General features: G+C 44.8%; 1 protein-coding gene across 1 annotated transcript; it reads right to left on the reverse strand.

The window, feature by feature from the left end:
* Positions 1 to 1,401: 1,401 nt before the first annotated feature.
* On the reverse strand, positions 1,402 to 20,889 carry LOC122930276 (ras-related protein Rap-1A-like). The gene is made up of 6 exons (XM_044283523.1): positions 20,801 to 20,889; positions 17,958 to 18,014; positions 11,923 to 12,063; positions 11,186 to 11,329; positions 6,567 to 6,685; positions 1,402 to 2,147 (listed from the first exon to the last, which is right to left on the reverse strand). Exons 2-5 carry the CDS (start codon positions 17,985 to 17,987, stop codon positions 6,596 to 6,598), a joined length of 405 nt encoding a protein of 134 aa, XP_044139458.1. The 5' UTR covers positions 17,988 to 18,014; positions 20,801 to 20,889; the 3' UTR covers positions 1,402 to 2,147; positions 6,567 to 6,595.
* Positions 20,890 to 23,078: the final 2,189 nt, after the last annotated feature.

Raw genomic sequence — 23,078 nt, forward strand, 5'->3', positions numbered from 1 at the left:
TATGCAAGAATTCACTCTCCTAGTAATTGTGGGGGTCTCGGTGCCCCACAGATCAAAACTTTTGATGTGTGTGTATGACATAAAAGATTTTTTGAAAACTTAGTAACCCTTTAAAGATTTTACTGCATAACATTTGCAGAGCTTTATTTACAGAACACTGGACAGCCACCGAGCCTCACAACATGCTGGTCATCTCATGCAGACTGTCCCTTCATTCGCAGAGGACTCAGGAAAGCATGAAGGAGGTTACAGCAGCCAAACCTCCTGCAATCCCTTATGTATCCTGTGGTTAGAGGAATCATTTTCGTGGTATAACCTTATAAAAGGAAGATCTCTAAAACCTGCTACATTCATTGATTGTAAAGCACCGACTACCAACTGCTACGAACCTTTATTCACTGTTGAAACACATGGTATAGAAAGAGAGCCACTGTGAGCTATGGACTCCTTTAAAAATGGGGGGGGGGGGGGGGGGGGATTATTTTTGATAAAAAAATAAAAATTCACTCTGCAATCTTCATTTTTAGAGGTCCTGAAACTCAGGTTGCAACCTGCTCCTGGCTTCAGACTTTTATCATGTCTTAGGCCTCATGCACATGACCGTTGTTCTGGTCTGCATCCGAGCCGCAGTTTTTGCAGCTCGGGGGCAGACCCATTCACTTCAATGGAACCGCAGAAGATGCGGACAGCTGTGTGTGCTGTCCGCATCCGTTGCGTAGCCCCGCAAAAAGAAATATAAACATCTCCTATTCTTGTCAGTATTGCAGACCAGAATAGTCATTTCTACTATGGGCCGCCTGTCCTGTTCCGCAAATTGCGGAAGGCACGCGGGAATGGACGTGTGCATGAGGCCTTACTCCTAGTAATACATGCTGGAACAGTGTTCCCGATGTTGCTGTCTCTCTCCTGCAAACTGTGTGTTCCCCCACATTAGGCTACTTTCACACTAGCGTTTTGGCTTTGTTTGCGAGATCCATCATGGCCTCTCACAAGCGGTCCAAAACAGATCAGTTCTGCCCCAAGGCATTTTGAATGCAAAAGGATCCGCTCAGAAACCATGACTGATCTGCAAAAAACGCTAATGTAGCCTTGGATTCTTACCCCCATCTCCACACGCATCTGCCCACCCTGTCTCCAACACTGAAGGGAGCTGTCAAACAGTAGCAGAGATCTAATGGCTTCATCAGATTCTGTAGCTAGGCGAAGGATTTACACACACACACACACACTCTGTAAAAGCAAAATAGTAGGAACTTTTTAATGAATACTAATATTTTGCATGAACAATAAAAAATAAAAAAATAAAAAAAAAAGTGTATCCGTAGTCCTAAATGCTCCTAGGCTAAAGTAACATAAAATGGCATCATGGGAGGGAGGAACAAAAACACGCAATCAAGAAAATGAAAATGTACTAAAATTTAATCATTCATAAAAGCTGTAATTTAATTTGTGACAGTAAAACACAAGAAGCAATATTAGAGTTGTTTTAGTATATTATATATTTCAGCTTTGAAATCCATAGAAATCAGTATCCCGGTTTTTCTATAAAAGACCCCACCATCCCTCCCCAAAAGCATTATGCACAAAATGGTTTCTTAATTATAATATAATGGCAAGATGAAAGTTATAATAAACCCAGACGTTTTAAATATAAAATGAAGTCATCGTGACTCAAAAAGGTATTAGCCCCATTGAGTTCTTTACGGGGGGGATATATATCTCTCTGTATATATTTATAAAGAAAAACTATAAATGGCTACATTTTTAGTGCTTGACACAGGCACGGCTAGGGAGGGGAGATGGAAGAGAAGTCAATATGAAAAAATCATTGAAGTCATTGAACATCTGAAATGCATTCATGCTCTCATAATCATTCAGAATAGAGTCAAGTATGTTTATTTCACATCTGCGAGTGCCGCTATTGCAAGAGGTGACACAACAAGTGTCGTATGTTCAGACAGAAACAGCTAAATCATTGCCAGGGAACCTTGTGCAAACAGTATTGGAGATCTAAAGTCTTCACGTAATACAGTATATAAAACAGAAGGAGCCTCTTCGGATATGTTAACTTAGGATTGGATATCTCTTTTTTACATTTTGGAATGCTGGCACTTTCCAACCAGGCAACAGTTCTTCATTCCTATAGTCTACAACGGGAGAGAGGAGGAAAAAAGGTAAATTTTACAATCACTCAACAGCTAATACAAGTCTCTTGACTATGGTTTTAATTACAATCTCCACCTCACAGCTTTTCATATTTTATTGCATACACATACGGCCATAGTCTTGTTCTGCTCACATCATGTTTGAGGCTTCTGGTGGAGATAGACAGAAGACTTCAACATCTGCCACTAATGAAATACACTGGTATGTTGCACTTAGGCTCCTATCATCAACTGTGCAGTACAGAGTAGTATTCTTCTGTATAAGAAAGCACAGCAGACTACTTTCTTAGGACTCATGCACACGAGTGTAAGGTCTCAGTGCCCGCGCTACGGCATGCAAATAGCTGTGCGCAATATACAGGCACCAGCTGTGACTACTTCATTTGCGGACCCACTGATTGATTAAAGGGATCGCGATCCGCAAGTTACGGCCAAACATAGAACATGTTCTATCTTTTTGTGGCGCAGAGGCAGGGACCCGAAAAACCACAGCAGAGATTCGTAGTGCTTCCATGGGCTTCAGTTCCATGCCTCCGCTCCGCAAAAGATAGGTGAAGTCCTATCTTCAGTCATATCTGGTGGACCTATTCAAGTCTGAGTCTGCATCCGCAAACTGAGTGTACACAGCCGGTGCCCATATAATGCGGACAGCTATGGTCCATGCACAGAGACCTTACACTCGTGTGCATAAGCCCTAAGAAAGAATAGTCTGCTGCGCTTTCTTATACAGGAGAATATCACTCTGTACTGCACAGTATGATATATATATATATATATATCATAGGAGGCTATGTGCAACATACCAGTGTATTTCATTACAGTGGCATGGTGCACACAGCCAGCGCCCGTATATTGCAGATTGGCCATTTACAGTCCGCAATATGGTCACCGAGCCAGTATGGGTGTGTGCAGGAGCCTTTTTACAGTAAAATGAAAAAAAAAATATTTAAAAAATAATCTGACATACAGTCCCAGCAATCGCCAAAAGGACACTTAGCATCTCTTGGGTCTATAGGACTGTACTGATGTTTAGTATATGTAGTAAAGGTTTTCCCTAGATATATGTTGAAAATACACTGCAAACGGACTGTCAGCATAGCCTAAGGTCCTAGTACATGGTCTGATAGGACACACAAATGTTTGTTCCTGGTCATTGCCCATGTAAAACATCTGCTGATCACCCAACAAACCAGCAAATGCTTGTATGTTGGTTGATTGCGTCTTTTATGTAGACATTACAATCGTTCGATGGCAGCACATTACCCCATGTGGTCATCGCAGTACTTAAGGTGCACAACCTCCGTCATCTTCACTTCACAAAAACAGCCCAATTAAAAAAAGCCCTTAAAATTTCTGTTGCCAAGTTACATAAAGGCATTTGAAATCTCAAACACTGTTTTGATGGCCACTCCAGAGAACCCAAATGATCAGCAGAATGAAAAAAAATTTGGAAATGCACAACAGATTTATGTTCTATGAACCAACCAGGGTCAGCTGACCATGTAATTTGTATGGGGTCCTCCTGACTACACCTTGATGGCAGATGTTGAGTAAGAGAAGGCGCAGGTATGTTGAATCTCAGTTCAGTTGACAGCTATTTCATGAGCATACCTAGTTTAAAGGGAACCTGCCATCACCTTTATGCTGTCTATACTAACGGCAGCATAGTAGAGACAGGTGAGTTGATTTCAGCTGTCAAAAGTAAGTAGTTGCCGAGAACCAACATCACAATCATTAAAGAGGACCTTTCACTACTCTACAAACTAAAAACTAACTAGATCAGTGGGCGGAGCGGCGCCCAGGGGTCCCCCTGCACTTACTAGTAAGTCTGGGCGCCGCTCCGTTCGCCCGGTATAGGCTCCGGTGTCTGCGCTCCCTCTGACTGATTTATTGTAGGAGGCGTGTCCCTTGCTGCACTGCTGGCCAATCGCAGCGCACAGCTCATAGACGGAGCGGCGCCCAGACTTACTAGTAAGTGCAGGGGGACCCCTGGGCGCCGCTCTGCCCACTGATCTAGTTAGTTTTTAGTTTGTAGAGTAGTGAAAGGTCCTCTTTAAAGACTAGGCCTGGAAAAAAAAAAAAAAGGCATGGCCACCTGAGAAGAGTCATGGTTATTCATGAATTCCTGCTCTCCTGCCCACCTGATGATGACTGACAGTCTTTACCTAGTTTTCTCCCTTTCTCTTCAGGAGAGAACTGCCAATCATCAGCAGATGGTCGGGGGAGCAGGACATTATGAAGAACCAGGACTCTTCTCAAGGCCTGGACTGCAACGATTATGATGCTGGTTCTCAGCAACCACTTTTAGCTGATGACTGACACACCGCTGACATCAGCATTTCTGTCACTAATTTATGCTGCCCTCGGTGAGGTCAGCATAAAGTTGATGACAGGTTCCCTTTAAACGGGTTTCCCAGTTTCTAGATATTTATCACCTATCCTCATGATAGGGCATTAATATCAGATCTTTGGTGGTCCGACACCAAGCACCCCCACCGATCAGCTGCTTTTGGTAGCTGGACAAAACACTGAATGGAGCTGGAAGCAGAAGGTTTCATGCACCCTCTAGTGGCTGTACCAGCTTACTGCATCTCAGCTCCAAAAACAGTGCCTCCAGAGTTAGCGGCTGCTGTAAACAGCAGTCCCGGGTGTTGGCCTCCCACTAATCTCATATTGATAACTATCCTAAGAATGGGTCATCAATATCTTGAAACAGGAAACCACCACTAATGGCCAGCAGAATGTTGCACAAGCATGCTAGACATACCTTTATGTCATTTGTCTTACTAGATATTTGATACAAAAAGCACTTTTAATCCTCTGTAAAACGGCTCCCAAGTGCCCAGCGCTCCTCCCCTCTTCGCCTACTTCCGTGAGATTTGCTGATGAATCGCCTTGTGCTGCGCTTCGTGGGTAGAGGAGTAGAAAGCCTGCTGAAGCATATGTGAGGAGCACACAGCAAGGAAGGGGTGCATTATTGTGACTTCAATGAGGAAGGAGTTTGGGGAAGGAGCATAGAGCAGGAAAGGGTGGCACTTTTAAAAGCAAAGCCTGCCCCGCTGAACACTTGCGAGCCGTTTACAGAGGATTAAGTGCTTTTTTGCTGGAAATTCGCTAATCAGAAATAAAATCACATAAAAAGGTATGTCTAACATGCTTGTGCAACGTTCTGCTAACCATTCGTGATAGATGAGTGAAAACTAAGTGACAGACTCCCTTTAAAAAGGAGCTGTCACCACAAAATGCAATGCAATCTGAAAGCAACATGTTATAGACCAGGAGGAGCTATGCAGATTGATACATTTTTGGGGGAATTTTTATTTAATTTTTTTAAACCTGTAATTTTTATGTTAGCTTTTTCACCTCCTGTGAAGATCAGTACAGTGAGGTGGTGTTATCAGTGACTGGTGGCCATATCACTATACACACAATGCAAGCAATCACTGATAACACCTCCTGCCTCTACGGATGGATCTTCACAGGAGGTGAAAAAGCAGAGATCTAAATGTATAAATTACAGGTTTTACTGAATCTTTTACCCAAAAAATATATATCAGTCAACTCATCTCCTGTTCTACAGCATGGTGAATTCAGATTTAACACTATAGCGAATTCTCAAGTCATAGAAATAAAGGGTTTTTCCAGGTGTTTATATATTGATGACCCATCCTCAGGACAGGTAGTCAATCTGATAGGTGGGGGGTCCGACACCTCTACCGATTATATATTTGCCATTGTATAGTGGTTGTACTTGGCATTGCAGCTCATACCCATTCACTGGAATGGGACTGCTCTGCGCCTAGGACATGTGACTAATGAAGATGACATCCAACGCAGTGTCTCTTCAAACAGCTGATAGGTGGGGGCTCCCGAAGTCGGAGCAAAATGACCATATATTGATGTAGTCAATGTTAAACACCCGGAAAACCCCTTTAAATGCAGCTATTCTAAGAGAAGTGTCACTGTACAAAGGTGGGAAGAAGGGATACAAAGAAGCTACTAACAAGCTCTGCCTCTGATGCCACCAGCTATCCCATCAATGTTCTGCACGGATGAGGAACAATCACCCTGAAACAGCTGTCTGCAGATGAGATGCTGGCTTATTTATTATCCAAGTTATGTCTTAAGTTAAAGTGTGGAATATTGACTTATAGGATAGCTGCCTTACATCTTGTAGTATTAGAGGCAGAGCTTGTTAGGAGCTCATCCCTTTCTTCCCAGAATTCCAGAGGAGCGTGTATGGCCTATAAGTCTCCTCACACTGATTAAGGCACTTTGCAAGGAGAGCTAGTACTCCCCAAGTACAAAAGGTGGCCGGGAAAAGTGAACACTCTGGAGGCAGCAGTTCGTTTTGGCAGTTTCATAAATGGAAAGTTCTTTAACACCCATTCTACAGCTCACCTGGCTCAGACCTGCTGCTTGCCACATGTCTAAAGCAGCAGACAAGTTGATTTCTTTTTAGGTTTCTTCTTTTCCACTGGTGTTTTCCTATTTATCTGTCTGACCAAGTCATAAAAGATCTGAAACAAAAGATGATATTGCTATAAAGAATCAATGAGGACTACAAAATCAGGAACTCTAAGCATATAATACAAAAAAAACTGCAATTGCTTTACAGGTAGGTTCACACATAACATTTGATAAGAAAAATTTTGGTGCCAATCTCCATTTTGCAGAAAAAAAATAAAAATCCAATTACCAATGGCCTGGTGCTCCCGTGATGGTGCTGTCTGGTCCCCCTGCTACTCAGCTAGTTTCAAACAGTCCCATAGAGCTGAATGGCACAGCAGTGCAGATGAATGTGTGCCACGCTATTTAAACAGGGGAACATCGGGTCCCCAGTCTCGTAATATTTTGCCCCTTGAAGGGGGTGTGTGTCTGATCAGCAGGGTCCAACTGCCGATCAGACACATATCCCCTTTAAGGGGCAAAAAAAACTACCCTAAACTGTAGTATACATTGTCAATGTGAAGCTCCTCCATTGCCTATGAAATTTAAAGCAGCAAATATCACAATACACAAAAAAAATTCATATATAGGCCTCATGCACAAGATCGTATTTTTGGTCCAATCTGCATTCATTGCGGTTTCTATCAGGGCACAAAAAATGTGGAGAACACAAGGAAGTCAATCAGTGTTTTGTCTGCAGCCACGCAGCCGTTACAGAACATGTCCTATTCTTGTGAATTTTGCAGACAAAAAAAAAAAGGGCATTTCTTTAATAAGGACTGAGGAAAATGCAGGATGCACACGGAACAGTATCCATATTTTGCATACAGTCGTGTGCATGAGGCCTTATAGAGGTTTAGTATTGATATGAACCCACTCTTTGTGATGTTGTATAGAACAGCCTAAAGGTAAAACAAGAAAAAGGAATACTGAACACAGAAAAAAATTACAGTAGGTTAAAAAGTCACAAATCTACAACTAACTACGATGGTTCACCCTTTCCCGCAATCAGATTTGCTTCCACCCATGGAAACTCCCAAGTGTTTATTTGCCGAGTGCAGCCGCAGGTCAGTTTTCCCCCGAAGCAAACATTACAATGAATCCAAGAAATAAAAAGCGCCAGCCTACACCGTAACCCGTCCAAGAGAAGAAATTGTAGCTATTTGTAGCTGGGAACATGTATGTTTATTCCCAACAGCCCTTATATGCCTTCGTACCCCATCAACATAAGAAATCAGAGGCAAGACTTTTAACCCTTTCACTGCCAGGGGTGTTTGAACATTTTGCAACTCTGGTAGCCTGGAAATATTTGAAGTTTTGACATGTACAAATAAAACAAAATCATACTAACCCACCACATATTTTCTGAAAGTGTACACAGGGCAAAATATAAAAAATGCCCTTCTGCAATTTATATACAAAGACACCGTCATGTAACTACGTCAAATTGTAATTTTTTTAAAATTAAAATTGCATAAAAGTTGATACTAGTGGGTAAAAGTCTGACATAACATATCTATGCAAATCTGGTTTTCAGCTGAAAATGTAAAAAAAAAAAAAAAAAAAAAAAAAGTAACCTATAATACATAGTCCTTGAAAAGTAAGGCCTCTTTCACACGAACTATACGGATTGGCTCCGGATGCGTTCAGTGAAACTCGCACCATTTTGAAAGCAAATACGGTCAGTTTTGTCTGCGATTGCATTCAGTTTTTTCCGCACGGGTTCAATGCGTTTTTCACACACGTGATAAAAAAACTGAAGGTTTACAAACATCTAGCAACCATCAGTGAAAAAAAACACATTGCATCAGCACCTGCCTGCGGACACAATGCATTTTTCACATAAGCTCCATTCACTTCTATGGCGCCAGGGCCAGTTTTTCATGCAACACAGAACTGATGCGTGACAAAAGACTCATGTACACAGAGCCATTGAAATGAATGGGTCAGGATTCAGTGCGGGTGCTATGCATTCGTGTGAAAGGCCTAAGTGAACCTGATGATTGTAGCTGTCTTGACTGTTGATAACCACGTCCACCTCTTCGTGTAACATTTGCACCGAAAACTCCAAGCAGAGGTTTACACTTAAAAAACAATGTAAGGCTACTTTCACACTAGCGTTCGGCTGTCCGCTCGTGAGCTCCGTTTGAAGGGGCTCACGAGCGGACCCGAACGCTTCCGTCCAGCCCTGATGCAGTCTGAGCGGATCTGCATCCATTCAGACTGCATCAGTCTGGTGGCGTTCAGCCTCCGCTCCGCTCAGCAGGCGGACACCTGAACGCTGCTTGCAGCGTTCGGGTGTCCGCCTGGCCGTGCGGATCCGTCCAGACTTACAATGTAAGTCAATGGGGACGGATCCGTTTGAAGATGCCACAATATGGCTCAATCTTCAAACGGATCCGTCCCCCATTGACTTTAATGTAAAAGTCTGGACGGATCCGCTCAGGCTAATTTCACACTTAGCCATTTTTTGCCAATATAATGCAGACGGATCCGTTCTGAACGGAGCCATCTGCATTAATATGAGCGGATCCGTTCAGAACAGATCCGATCGAACGCTAGTGTGAAAGTAGCCTAAGAATACTACATCGAGGTGTGCGAAGCGCGTATGTATACATATGCATACATCAACAAGAACTTGTGCTCTTAAAATGTATACACCAGCAGTGTAATCCTGGGGCTCTGATCGGTTACCATGGCAGCCAAGACGCTACTGAAGCCCTGGCTGCCATGGTAAGCTCCCTGCTGCAGTGTGTACTGCACGGTCGTGTGCAGCCCGCATCATAGACCCATTCACCTAAATGGGTCCAGGATCCGGGATATGAGTGCTACAGAGTGCTTCTGGCTGTGCCTCCGCACTGCAAAAAAGTAGTGCATGCACTACTTTTTTGCGGTGCGGGGGCACAGCCAGAAGCACCACAGAAGCACTCTGTAGCACACATATCCCGGATCATGGACCCATTCACTTCAGCATGCACTACTTTTTTGCGGTGCGGGCAGTCTGATGCGGATCGTGAACCCCATTCAAGTGAATAGGTCGGCGATCCTCATGCAGCTGCCCCATGGTCTGTGTCCGTGCATTGCGGACTGCTATTAGTGGTCCGCAGCACAGGCAAGGCGCCCTTACATTCGTGGGCATGAGCCCAAAGTGTGTTTTACATACTTTTATATGTACTTTCTTTTATTTGGATCTTGATTATTATTTTATCTTTATCATTTTTTTATTTTATTAAACTCGTCTGCAGACATTACTTTTGCTGTTTAAACACATGCCAAGTAAATGCTGATGCCAAATAATTGAGTCACCTGTAGAACGAGGTACACTGACTCTGAAAGGAGGTACACTAACTGACTTGTAGCCTGCAGCGGTGTTTGTCTCTGGCAGATTTTACTGCCCGATAAGTTTTCAATACCCCTCGTCACTTCCTCCTCGTTCCGACGTCTACTCTAGAAGGAGGCGTGTACTGCCGGCCCTACTGTGATGCGCGTGCGCTAATACTAGTTAGCGAACACGCCCTCTCTTGCTTTGTGGAACGCAAATGCGTCCCACAGGCAAGATTCGATTCCTCTGCAGTGCAGGATGGGTCGCCAGGGGAAGAGCCGCTTGTGGCTTTGCCGACCACTGGTATATTCTAACAGAGGCGTTACCATGGTGATGGGGACGCTTCAAGTTAAAAATATACCATCGGATTGGAGAAAACTCTGATAGGGACTCCTGACTTTACATTGAAAGTCAATGGGGGGCGGATCAGTTTGCAATTGCACCATATTGTGTCATCGTCAAACGGATCCGTCCCCATTGACTTGCAGTGTAAGTCAGGACGGATCTGTTTGGCTCGGCACGGCCAGGCGAACACCAAAACAACTTTTTTTTTTTTTTTTAACTTTCCTTCATATCCGTGGATTCTCTAAAAATCAAGGAAGACACACGGAAGAAAAAACGGACAGGGATCACGGAACAACGGAACCCCGTTTTGTGCATGAGGCTTAATACTGTACGGAGCTGCTGTACAGTATTACAAAGTTTTATGCAGATAGACTTTGCATGAAGCATCCCAAGTCAATTCGCTCATCCCTAATCACTATCATTTCTGATCTGGATACAGGAGAATGATGGGGGATTATGTTATGCTTGCACTCAAAGTAAAAAAGCCTGTAAAGAAAAAAAATAAAATCTACCACCAACCCCAACCCACCTGCATCGATGCAGGCGGGTTGGGGGTAGATTTTTTTTTTCTTTACTTTACAGGCTATTTTACTTTGGAGGTACTGACGGCAGCTGTTAGAGAAGGCAGCAGCGCTCCTGTGAGCGCCACGGCCTTCTGGCAGCTTATCAAGCACAAAGTGTCTGTGCCTGGTATCGCGCCAATGCCTTCACAAACAGCTGACCTGTGGGGGACCCGAGTGCCATACACACCCACCAATCAGATACGGATTACCTATCTGGAGGATAGGTCATCAGTTAAGTGCCAGAAACCCCTTTAAAAGACCAATCTGTGCTTTTATTGGCTCACTGGAAAACACTAATAAATATATTAGAATTTACATGGAGAAACTAAAGGGTCACTCACCTCATTTACGTTGATTTTAGACTTTGCAGAAGATTCTAAAAAGGCACAGTTATTCCACTGTCTGGCTAGATTTTGTCCCTGCTCTTTGCCAACTACCCGTTCATCTTCCAAATCACATTTATTGCCAACTAATATCATGGGAACCTGTAATGGAAGGAAAAAACAAACAGGTGAGAAATAAATGGGCACACAGCACACCTATAATCAAAAAGGTGGTCTTTTCCTCTGCATGTGAATGGGGTCTTAGAAAATGTAACTGTCCTGTGGGACACCTTAGGAGGCACACGGCTGTACCTATTATGCGGTCAGCAAAACGCAGATACCGACCGTGTGGGCCCCATTGTATAAATACCAGACAACATAGGACATGTTCCTGTAATTTGTGACCTGGCCGCACAGATGTGGACAGTACATGGATGACATCGTGTGCTGTGCAACTACCCCCCTCCCCCCCCCCAATTAGAAATTAATTTGTCCACATGCAATCCAGCAAAAAAAAAAAAAAAAAAAAAAAGTGGATCGGACGTGGACTGAAAATACGGTTGTGTGCATGAGGCCTTAGGATAAACTCTCACCCATGCTCTTTTCCACAACCATAAAAATACAGATATGAAAAAATAAAGTCAAAGCAGCATCTAAACCAGCGCAGCTAAATACATTGTGCTCAGTGAAGGCCGACAGAGGATAAAAGTTCGGATAACATGCACATTGCTTATTTGAAGCTATTTCAGACTTACGTCTTCTGTGTCTTTAACTCGCAAAATCTGCTCCCTTAAGTCTTGTAGGTCATTAAACGTAGATTGTGCTGTGATAGAGTATACTAGTGCAAATCCCTGACCGTTCTTCATATACAAGTCTCTCATAGCTGTGAATTGTTCCTAAATTAATTAAAAAACAGAATGAATAAATCATGAAAAATATGCAATATGCTAAATAATGTCACGTGAAAAGGCCATAACTACTCTAGAACATAAAACATCTTGAGCGTCAGATAGTCCACTGAGAGTTATGCAGCTTACGTGTTAGGCTAAGTTCACATCTGCACTCGCCGTCCCGTTATAAGAGCAGAAAAACGGAAAGCCGGAATTAGACTAACCGGTAATTCAGTTTCCACGAGATCACCACGACGGCTACAAGGAGATTGACCCCTGACCTCTGTAGGGGCAGGAACAGAGAGAGGGTTTAAATCCCCCCCTCCCACCACCAGCACCAGTGTGTCCAAAATTACAGAGACAGAAATAAGTGGTGAGAACAGAAAAAATAATGAACCGAGAGGGTATTACTTCATAACCTCCCAGGTAAGACTAAAGGAAGGGTAGGGAATATATGTGCCGTCGTGGTGATCTCGTGGAAACTGAATTACCGGTAAGTCTAATTCCGGCTTTCCACCTCATCACCACGACGGCTACAAGGAGATATAAAAAATTATAGCTTAGGGGGGGACGACCGCCTGAAGGACCTTACGTCCAAAAGACAAGTCTGAAGTAGATAGGTCTAACCTATAGTGTTTAGTAAAGGTGTGGATGTTAGACCAAGTAGCAGCTTTACAAATATCCTCAAGAGAAGCTCCGGCCCGCTCGGCCTGGGAGGAGGACATAGCCCGGGTAGAGTGAGCTCTCAAATTTGGGGGGCACGACAGACCTTGGGACTCATAGGAGATGGAAATGGAATCCTTTATCCACCGTGCCAAGGAGGACCTGGAGGCTTTTAGACCCTTATTCTTACCTGAGAATAAGACAAATAGGTTGCTGGATTTATGGAAACCTTTTGATACCTCAAGATACCGTAAGACAGAGCGTCTTACATCTAGAGAGTGGAAGCTAGATTCCCTAATATTAGAGGGATTACTGCAAAAGGAGGGTAAGACTATCTCCTGGTTACGGTGGAAATCCGATACCACTTTAGGCAAAAATCCTGGGTCTAACTTAAGAATGATTCTGTCATTGGTGATACGGAGATAGGGTTCCTGTATCGATAGTGCTTGGATCTCGCCTAGCCTTCTTGCGGACGTGATGGCCACCAAGAATGCAGTCTTAAGCGATAGATGTTTGGTGGAACAACTAGATAGGGGCTCAAATGGAGCAAGAGTCAAGCCAGTGAGTACCGTATTGAGGTCCCAGTTGGGGATCCTAGATTTTAGAGAGGGACGTAGTCGGGAGGCAGCTCTCATGAATCTTTTGATCCAGCGATGACTGGCTAGATCTCGATCAAAGAAGCAAGCAAGTGCCGAGACCTGTACCCTCAGGGTAGAGGGTCTAAGACCTAATTCAAGCCCCTGCTGGAGGAAGTCCAAGATTTTCAGAAAATTGGGCGGCTCTAAATTTGGGGCAGGGTTGCCAATCCAGGTACAGAATCTCTTCCAAATCTTTAAGTAAATTGAGAAGGTAACCTTCTTCCTACTCGCTTTTAGGGTGGCTATCACTTGGTCTGAGAGCCCTTGGGACTTCAACCTCTGGACCTCAGGATCCAGGCTGACAGCTTGAGGAAGCTCGGATCTGGGTGTAGGATTGGCCCCTGGTGAAGCAGGTCCCTCCTGGAAGGAAGAGGCCAAGGGTCCTCTACTGATAGATTTTTTAAAGAAGAGAACCAGCTCCTTTTCGGCCAATAGGGAGCTATTAGAATTAGTGTCGTATCTTCTAGGTAGAGTTTCTGGATTATCCTGGGAAGTAGAGGCAAAGGTGGGAATGCATAACTGAGATCCCAGTCCCAATGAATCGTGAGCGCATCCAGCGCCCAGGGATTGTCCTGTGGGTTTAGCGAACAGAACGTTGGTACCTTTGCGTTCTTCTTGGAGGCGAACAGATCCACTTGTGGAGTGCCCCATCTTTCTGCCAGAACCTGAAATACTTCTTGATTCAGGGACCACTCGGTATGATCTATTAACTGGCGACTGAGGTAGTCTGCTTCTACGTTCAGTATTCCTTTTAAGTGAATTGCGGAGATGGAACTCACATGGGATTCTGCCCAGTTGAAGATCTTCCTTGCAATAGACATCAGTTTCTCCGATCTCGTACCTCCCTGGTGAGAGAGATAAGCCACAGTCGTCGTGTTGTCCGAAAGGATTTTTACGTGCTGACCCACCAGAAGGGTCTCTGCAGCCTTCAGGGCTTTCCAGACTGCTTCCAGCTCTCTGAAATTGGAGGACTGAGAGCGGGTTGTTGGAATCCAGGAACCTTGGAACAAATGATCTCCCACTTTCGCTCCCCATCCTTTTCCGCTTGCGTCCGTAAGTACTTGAATGTAGGGAACCTTCTCCCAGGCAACTCCCAAGGACAGATTGCTTGTGCTTTTCCACCAATTCAGGGAGGTCTTCACCGCTAGGGGAATCAGAACTTTGTGATCCAAGGAGGACTGTTGTTTGTTCCAAGTTCTGAGGATCCATGCTTGGAGAGATCGGAAGTGGGCCTGACTCCATGGGACGGACATGATACAAGACGAGAGAAGACCCAGGAGGCTCATAGCTTCCCTTATGGGACATGACCTCCTGTTCTGGAAACGTCGAACCTGTAATTGAAGGTTTTTGACCTTGTCTGGTGGAAGGAAGGTATGCTGCGTTCGGGAATCCAGGATGACGCCCAAGAACTGGATAGTGCTGGAGGGCACCAGGTTCGATTTTTTCATGTTCACCAACCAACCCAGATTTTGAGTGAGAGACAGGAAGGTTTGTAGGTCTGTTCTGAGTTTGTTCTCCGAATTCCCAATTAAGAGGAAATCGTCCAGGTACGGTATAATCACCAGACCTTTGTGTCTCAGGAAGGCCACCATCTCGACTACCAGCTTCGTAAACACTCTGGGTGCAGATGATATCCCAAAGGGGAGGGCCGTAAACTGGAAGTGATGAGTTACTCCCTTGTGGTCCTGGATGGCGAACCTCAAGAACCTTTGTGACTCTGGATGAATTGGGACATGATAGTAGGCGTCCTGAAGGTCTACTGAGCACATCAGGGCGTTCCTCCCTATTAACGGAATCAGGGACTTCAGGGATTCCATCCTGAACTTCCGATAAATGACAAACTTGTTCAGGGCTTTCAAGTTTATAATTGTGCGGAATGAGCCCTCTTTTTTCTCTACCAAAAACAGGTTCGAATAGAACCCTTGTCTTTGCTGTGTTGACGGGACTTGTACTATCACGTCCGTCGCCAGAAGACTTTGGACCCCTTGCAGAATCTTTTTGCGCACTTTGGGGGAACTTGGGTTGGTGACAATGAAGCGGTTTGGGGGAGATGAAGAAAGTTCGATGTGGTACCCGGATTTTATTATGTCCCGAACCCAAGGGTTCAGGGTAGTAGACTCCCAGGGAGTCAGAAAATTCTTCAATATCCCCCCAACTCTGGTGTTATTGCTTGTCCGAGGGCTTATTCTGGGAGGAGAGGTTGTTCCTACCCCTGCCCCCTTTTGGGTAACTCCAGCGTCCTGACTTCCCTTTATCCTTAAAGGGTCTATTCTGGCTGGTGGGGGCCCGAAAGGGATATCTCCTTTTATAGGGTCTCTCCTCTGGGAACCCCTTTTTTTTGTCCGCCGCTTTCTCCAGGATACGGTCTAGGACGGGCCCAAAGACGTATTCCCCCGAGAACTGGATGGAGCATAGTTTCATCTTTGATGTGTTGTCACCTGACCAGCTCTTCATCCACAAGGCACGGCGGGCCGCATTAGAGAGCCCGGCATCCTTTGCCGCAAATCTGACAGACTCAGCTGAGGTGTCTGCCATAAATGCTGTGGCGGATTTCAATAGGGGGAGGGACCTTAGGATCTCATCCCTGGAAGTATTATCTCTGATGTGAGATTCCAGTTCCTCTAGCCACAGCCTCATGGATCTTGCCACTGAGGTAGCTGCGATGTTTGTTTTTAAAGTGAACATCGCCGCTTCCCACGATTTTTTTAAGAGGCTATCTGCCTTCCTATCCATGGGATCACGCAGCTGAGAAGTGTCTTCAAAGGGCAAGGCAGTCTTCTTATTGACCTTTGCCACTTGAATGTCGACCTTTGGTGTTTCACTGAAAATTTTTGCTTCGCTCAAGTCAAACAATAGCCGGTTCTTAAAGGACCTGGACACCCCCAACCTCTTTTCCGGGTTGGACCACTCGTCCAGCACCATATCTCGTATGTTCTTGTTTATTGGAAACACCTGGGTCTTTTTAACCCCGAGTCTCCCAAACATCTCATCCTGGACCGAGTGGGCTCTAGGGGTTTCTTCGACCCCCATAGTGGCCCGGACCGCCTTTAGAAGGTCTGGCATCTCGTCCAATGAAAAGCAGAATCTTCTATCTGATTCTGAAGTATCAATATCAGAGGAGGCCCCCTCGTCCTCCCAGGCTCTAGATGATGAGGCATCTTCCTCTATCATCTCCGGGTCTGATAAGGAAGGAGATGGACCCCTAAGTTTTTTTGGTGGAGGTGCATCCCTGGGTGAAGGCATCTGGGATAAGGAGGTTCTTACTTCCTCATGGATCATGGACCTTAATTCGTTAAAGAAGGAAGGCTGTTCTTCAGCGATAACGCTAGAGATGCAGTCTTTGCAAAGCTTTTTGCGATAGTCGTCCGGAAGCCGTTTAAGGCAGGACACACACTTTGACTGTTTTCTGATTTTTTTCTGGGCCTCCTTAGCGACCTGGGAAGAATAACCCCTATTAGCCATACTAGGTATACATGGAACTAACAGTTAGAAGCCCCAAGCCAGAGAAGTGGAGGAGGAGGAACAAGCAACCTGGTACGGTGTCTAGGAACAAGTAACAGGGTGGAAAAAAGCGCTTCCCCACAGGGGAACTTACTGCAGGCGGCACAGAAGGGTCTCCAGGGGAGCGGGGTTCGGTCGACATGACTGCACGCTGCTCCGATGTACGCCGGTACACTGAGACATTCGGCACCGCTGGCGCCGAAAATTTGAATGGGAGACGCCTCTGAATGACGTCACTTCCCTCGTCCACCGGAAGTGACGTCTGCCGCTTTCATGAAGCGCTTAGGAGCGCACCTGGCGATAGCCAAGCCGGCCCGGCGGGAGAACGCGACCCGGGAGCAGGCTCACATATTATAATGGAGCGAGTCCTCCCTCCTTCACCCCTGCCCAGCGTTAGTACGAGGATCGCAGGAGGGCAGGGGGAACACCCGGTAGGTGTCAGGAAGTTACATTCTCTTCATCTCCCCGCAGGGAGACTCTCTCTGCCCCTGTCCTCTGTAGGGACAGGAAACACTGGTGCTGGTGGTGGGAGGGGGGGGGGGGATTTAAACCCTCTCTCTGTTCCTGCCCCTACAGAGGTCAGGGGTCAATCTCCTTGTAGCCGTCGTGGTGATGAGGTGGAAAGGACGGGTTTGTCACATAACTGAGCCGAACGGAGCCTACGGACCCCATGGAAATATAATGGGATCCGTTAGATTTCCATTCAGGGGATTGATTTTGTAGCGGGGACAACAGAGCAGAAGGACGGAAAGGTGAGCGCAGATGTGAACAAGCCCTTACGGCTTACATTTCTGGACTGCAGCAGGCAATGGTGACTGAGGGCAAGTTCACATGCAACAAACTTGCAATAGAACTTTCTGTGACTGAAGTTCTGCACATATCTGAACAGGGTTGTTCCTGCAGCACATACAAAACAGTTGTAGAAAGCCGAACTAGACTAAAATGATGTCAAATGTGAACTGTCACATGTAGAGAGCGAGAAATAATAACTAATGAAGGTAAAGCAGTTCTGCATCATTGTGAGACCATTGAGCGAATTCAATTATAAAACAGAACTAGACTAGAGAAACAAAAGGCACAGACTGCCAAGTGACTTACAGTTCCAGCTGTATCGAGAATTTCAAGCATACATTGTTGTCCTTCTACCTCCACTTGCTAAGAAGAAATACCAGAAGAAACCATGAATAATATTGATGTACATTCACACATACAGATGAGTATATTATAATATTATACACACTGCAAAATATTGTGTAGATTCTACTTATGCTGCCCAAAAAAAAAAAAAGCTCTGACCTAACAAGGCTGGACCCCAGACCTCTGAAGGGGTCCTTTGGTATCTGGCATCAACACAATAGCAGCAAATCCTATAGGGATAGGGGGTCATAAGTATTCCCCTATCCACAGGATAGTGATACCACTGGACCCACCAATCACGAGAACGGGTACAGCGACCGGCCATCTCTGGCACTCCCACAGAAATATGAAGCGGTGCCGCACTTTTCCGACCAGCCACTCTGTCCATTTCACGGGGGCTCCACATGGCACGTGGCTCCCATTCTTGTGATCGGTGGGGGTCCCAGCAGTAGGACCCCCACAAATCTTATTCCCGATCCTCTAGATAGGGGACAACTTGTTATAACCAGAACACCCCGAGGTGTGGTCTCCAGGGATTGTTTTTCTAGCACACGTCACAGATGCTCGATAGAATAGAGATCTGGGGGATTTGAAGGACAGTGTGCACCAGCTGGCCTTCCTCCCATAGTGCATCCTGGTGCCATCTCTTCATTTAGTAAGAGACACGACCACCCTTGACAGTGCACATGACGTAAAAGAAAATGCTATTTATCCGACCAGGCCTTCTTTGTCCACTGCTCCAAGATCCACATGCCCACAACAAGCGTTTTTGGTGGAGGACAGGGGTCAGCACTTGTGGATATGTGGCTACACAATCCAATATACAGCAAGCTGCGAGGTACTGTGCTCTGACACATTTCATTTAATGCTGGCTATGATACAGTTCTCCATTATTTTTAAAATATGGCACAGAAGGCTATATAAATATGGGGGGGGGAGACACACATTTCCCCCCCCCCGCCTTTAAAAATGTCCCGCACCAGCCTCCAAAGATGCTGTCACATTCATCATTCATGTGACTGCTACAGACAATCAATGGTCCCAGCAGTCATGAATGTAGGAACAGAACATGACCACTGCAGCCAGGAAATGGCTGCAGTATTCAGTGGGGATCAGAGTGGCAGGACATTTAAAACACTAGTAAGGTTTTTCACTTTTTAAATTTTACACAGCCCACGACACAGCTAGATAATTGGGAACGTGTGAATGTTCGTTCGACAATCTGCCCGTCTAAAGGCGCAGCAGATCTCTTGCTACCCCATATATTCAAACCATTGATAGATGCCACTGTGAGAGATAACGTTACCCACTGATGGCACCTTCTTACCTATCGGTCTAAGTCTCTGTCTGTATATTATATTGATACATCCTTATTATGCTCCCAAAAAGCAGCACTATTGGTGAAAAGGGGCTTTGGGCGTTGTTTAGCGGGGGCAATTGTACCCAGTAGTTTAACGCTGATTAGGGCATCATACTGACAACTCCTAGTGACAAGTTCTCTTCACATAAACGTTCAATCTAAGGGTCCGCAAAACACGGACACCAGCCATGTGCACTCACACATTTTGAGGACCGCACTTGGACGGCCCTGTGATAGAAATGCCTATTGTTGTCTGTAAACAAGAATAGGACATGCTCTATGTTTTTTTTGCGGGGCTGCGGAACGGAACTACAGATGCAGACAGTGTGCTGTCAGCATCTTTTGCGGCCCTATTGAAATGAATGGGTCTGCACCTGCTCCGCAAAATTGCGGAACGGTTGTGGACCCATTCATACAGACGCGTGAATAGAAACATAGAATGTGTCGGCAGATAAGAACCATTTGGCCCATCTAGTCTGCCCAATATATCTGAATCCTATGAATAGTCCCTGGCCCTATCTTATATGAAGGATAGCCTTATGCCTATCCCATGCATGCTTAAACTCCTCCACTGTATTTGCCGCTACCACTTCTGCAGGAAGGCTATTCCATGCATCCACTACTCTCTCAGTAAAGTAATACTTCCTTATATTACTTTTAAACCTTTGCCCCTCTAATTTAAAACTGTGTCCTCTTGTGGTAGTTTTTCTTCTTTTAAATATGCTCTCCTCCTTTACCGAGTTGATTCCCTTTATGTATTTAAAAGTTTCTATCATATCCCCTCGGTCTCTTCTTTCTTCCAAGCTATACATATTAAGGTCTTTTAACCTTTCCTGGTAAGTTTTATCCTGCAATCCATGGACCAGTTTAGTAGCTCTTCTCTGAACTCTCTCTAGAGTATCTATATCCTTCTGGAGATATGGCCTCCAGTACTGCGCACAATACTCCAAGTGAGGTCTCACCAGTGTTCTGTACAGCGGCATAAGCACTTCACTCTTTCTACTGCTTATACCTCTCCCTATACAGCCAAGCATTCTGCTTGCATTTCGTGCTGCTTTATTACATTGTCTTCCCACCTTTAAGTCTTCTGAAATAATTACTCCTAAATCCCTTTCCTCAGATACTGAGGTCAGGACTGTGTCAAATATTCTATATTCTGCCCTTGGGTTTTTACGCCCCAGGTGCATTATCTTGCACTTATCCACATTAAATTTCAGTTGCCAGAGTTCTGACCATTCTTCTAGTTTTCCTAAATCCTTTTCCATTTGGCGTTTCCCTCCAGGAACATCAACCCTGTTACATATCTTTGTGTCATCAGCAAAAAGACAAACCTTACCATCGAGGCCTTTTGCAATATCACTTATGAAGATATTAAACAAAATTGGTCCCAGTACAGATCCCTGCGGAATGGACCCCAAGCGGAATCATTCTTTATGACATTTACCTTTCTGTAGGAATCTTCTATGGTAGGGTCATACTTTTCCACAAAAATTCCTTGAACAAACTGCACCGTCTAACAAAGAGTAAAAAAAATAATAATAATTACACAACAGTTCACCGGCACGAGAGGAATATAAATCCACGATTACATTCTACACATTCACCCGTCTTGTTGAGGTCGTAGGACTTTTACAAGATGCGGTACAGATCTTTGCATAATGTCGGATGTAGATATTGGAAGGTTTATTGTATATATTACTTGATTCTTAAGCTTCAGCACAGCGTCTCAGTGCCACTCCTCACGTAGCAGACACATCACGCTTTAAACCTTCCCTTTCATATACTGACATCATTTAGCCTCTCCTTGTACAGATACTCATAACTCTTCACTTGATGTGTGGATAGATAATACACATATATATATATATATATATATATATATATATATATATATATATATACACATATACACACATACATACACACACACACACACACATATATATACAAAAACACTACTTACAAAAAGCTAGGGATATTTGGCTTGTGGGTGAAATTTCCAGGTGAACCTAAAATGCACTCTAACCTTCTCAGGTGAATTTAATGTGACCTTCTCTAAACTTCTGAATGCACATGTCCAACTGTTCAATGTTTTAGCACAACTTTATGTTCTCTAACAATGAGCTTAACGACAAAATTCACAACAGGTGTTTGATCCATGAATTGCCCAATAAAGTTTCCTGGTTCAATTAGAATTGGTAATTAAACTGTCCTCCTCATCATCATGCTGTTCACATTTTGAAATCATGAGACCAAAACACCACCTAACAACTGATCAACAGTACCTCACCATTGGGAGGCTTCAAGCAGAATGTTCTCAGACAGGAGTGTCATGAGTAGGTTGCAACAGAGATACAGAGAGACTGGAAGAGTGACAGAGAGGCATAGAAGTGGACATCCATTGGCCACATCCCACACTGATGACCGCTTCATTGTGAACAATGCCCTGCAGAACCAGATGATGAATGCCACACAACTTCAGACACATTTAAGAGAGGTGAGAGGCACCCAAGTGTCACGTCAGACCATTCAAAACCGTTTACATCAATGTGGTCTGCGTGCTAGACGACCTGCAAGGGTACCTGACCACAGGCATCATCGTCGTAGATGCTCCCTGGATCATCCAAGCTGGACGAGGGGCCAGTGGGCCTCAGTGCTGTTCACTGATGAAAGTCTATTCACGCTGAGCAGAAATGATGGCCGCCAACAATGTTGGAGAAGGTCAGTGAGAGCACTATGCATCAGCCACTGGTGAACCTTTGGTGGTGGTGGTGTTACAGTGTGGGCAGGTGTGTGTGGTCAATACAGAACTGCCCTACACTTTGTGAATAGTACAGTACCAAGCCCATACTCTGCATGAACTACACTGGCCTAATTTCAACTTCATGGACGACAATGCACTAGTTCATCGAGGTTGCATTCCCCTTCATCATTTACCAGGCAAAGTGCAGTGCTTGTCCTAGTGGCTGTGCCTGGTACTGCAGCTTAGTCTCATGCACTAGAATGGGACTTAACAGCAGTGAGCTGCAATACCAGGAACAGCTGCTGCAAAACGTATGGAGCGGTGCCTAAGGAAGGGCCAAAAACCATCAAAAAGCTGGAACATCCTTTATTTACCTAGTTACATTGATGCTGGAAGAGATTCACGGTCTATATTTCATAAACCGCTGCCGGACACTTATCTCACCTAACAAAAGGATCGCCATGTTGATATCCAGTCGCCCATATACATTAGATGCACTGCAGGTTCACCTCACATTAATCTAACATTTATGGCCAGTTCCAAACTACCTGCCCATGGCTTGTGGGCCATCTTTTAGAAATTCCAAATGAATTTCGATGTGGATTATGCATTTCCGCACCAAAGGCCGCATGTGTTACTCGCATTTTTTGGTGCACATGCTGCGGATTTCAAAATCAGCAGGTCATTTTGCACATGTAACGAAAAAGCAACATGTACGTGAGATTCGTGAAATGATACTGTATAATGCTGTGATTTTTATGCAGGAGGATCCGCCACATGTTCAGGTAGTCTTACAGTGTACATAAGAAGAAAAGCCACGAAACAGCGCTCTCACACTGACTAAGCAGATGACCGGAGTAGTTGTTGGCTTTTGCTATACTGCTGACCTAGCCTCTCTTCTCCGTCGACATTGCAGCGGTAAGCAGTGTAATTACAGCTCCGCCATCTCTATGCACTTCAATGGGACGGCTCCCTCCTA

Source organism: Bufo gargarizans, chromosome 3 (genome assembly GCF_014858855.1).
Source record: "Bufo gargarizans isolate SCDJY-AF-19 chromosome 3, ASM1485885v1, whole genome shotgun sequence".
In the NCBI taxonomy this organism is placed as follows: domain Eukaryota; kingdom Metazoa; phylum Chordata; class Amphibia; order Anura; family Bufonidae; genus Bufo; species Bufo gargarizans.